General features: G+C 69.0%; 1 protein-coding gene across 1 annotated transcript in view; it reads left to right on the top strand.

Annotated features, from left to right (window-relative positions):
* Wnt7b (wingless-type MMTV integration site family, member 7B) overlaps positions 1 to 560 on the top strand; it is a 22,506-nt gene extending 21,946 nt beyond the window's left edge. The window contains exon 3 of the mRNA XM_013025753.1: positions 71 to 560. Within this exon, the coding sequence (XP_012881207.1) occupies positions 71 to 550 (480 nt within the window). The 3' untranslated portion in view covers positions 551 to 560. The remainder of the gene's footprint in view (positions 1 to 70) is intronic.
* The last annotated feature ends 40 nt before the right edge of the window (positions 561 to 600 follow it).

The raw sequence follows: 600 nt of genomic DNA, 5'->3' as shown, positions 1-600 counted from the left end.
CGGTGGGGGGTGGGGAGGGACGGGACCGGGAAGCGGCCTGCCCAGGCCCCACCCGCGCCGTCTTGCTCAGGTTCTGGAGGACCGGATGAAGCTGGAGTGTAAGTGTCACGGCGTGTCGGGCTCGTGCACCACCAAGACGTGCTGGACCACGCTGCCCAAGTTCCGCGAGGTGGGCCGCCTGCTGAAGGAGAAGTACAACGCGGCGGTGCAGGTGGAGGTGGTGCGGGCCAGCCGCCTGCGGCAGCCCACCTTCCTGCGCATCAAGCAGCTGCGCAGCTACCAGAAGCCCATGGAGACGGACCTGGTGTACATCGAGAAGTCGCCCAACTACTGCGAGGAGGACGCGGCCACGGGCAGCGTGGGCACGCAGGGCCGCCTGTGCAACCGCACGTCCCCAGGCGCCGACGGCTGCGACACCATGTGCTGCGGCCGCGGCTACAACACGCACCAGTACACCAAGGTGTGGCAGTGCAACTGCAAGTTCCACTGGTGCTGCTTCGTCCGCTGCAACACGTGCAGCGAGCGCACGGAGGTGTTCACCTGCAAGTGAGCCCCGCACCCGCGCGTGCGCACGCCGCCCTGCAGCGCCGGGGCCTGCGC

This window comes from Dipodomys ordii, unplaced genomic scaffold, assembly GCF_000151885.1.
Source record: "Dipodomys ordii isolate 6190 unplaced genomic scaffold, Dord_2.0 Scaffold87, whole genome shotgun sequence".
Lineage (NCBI taxonomy): Eukaryota > Metazoa > Chordata > Mammalia > Rodentia > Heteromyidae > Dipodomys > Dipodomys ordii.
The sequence above is the reverse complement of the archived record's forward strand: the minus strand, read 5'-3'. Positions and strand labels throughout refer to the sequence as shown.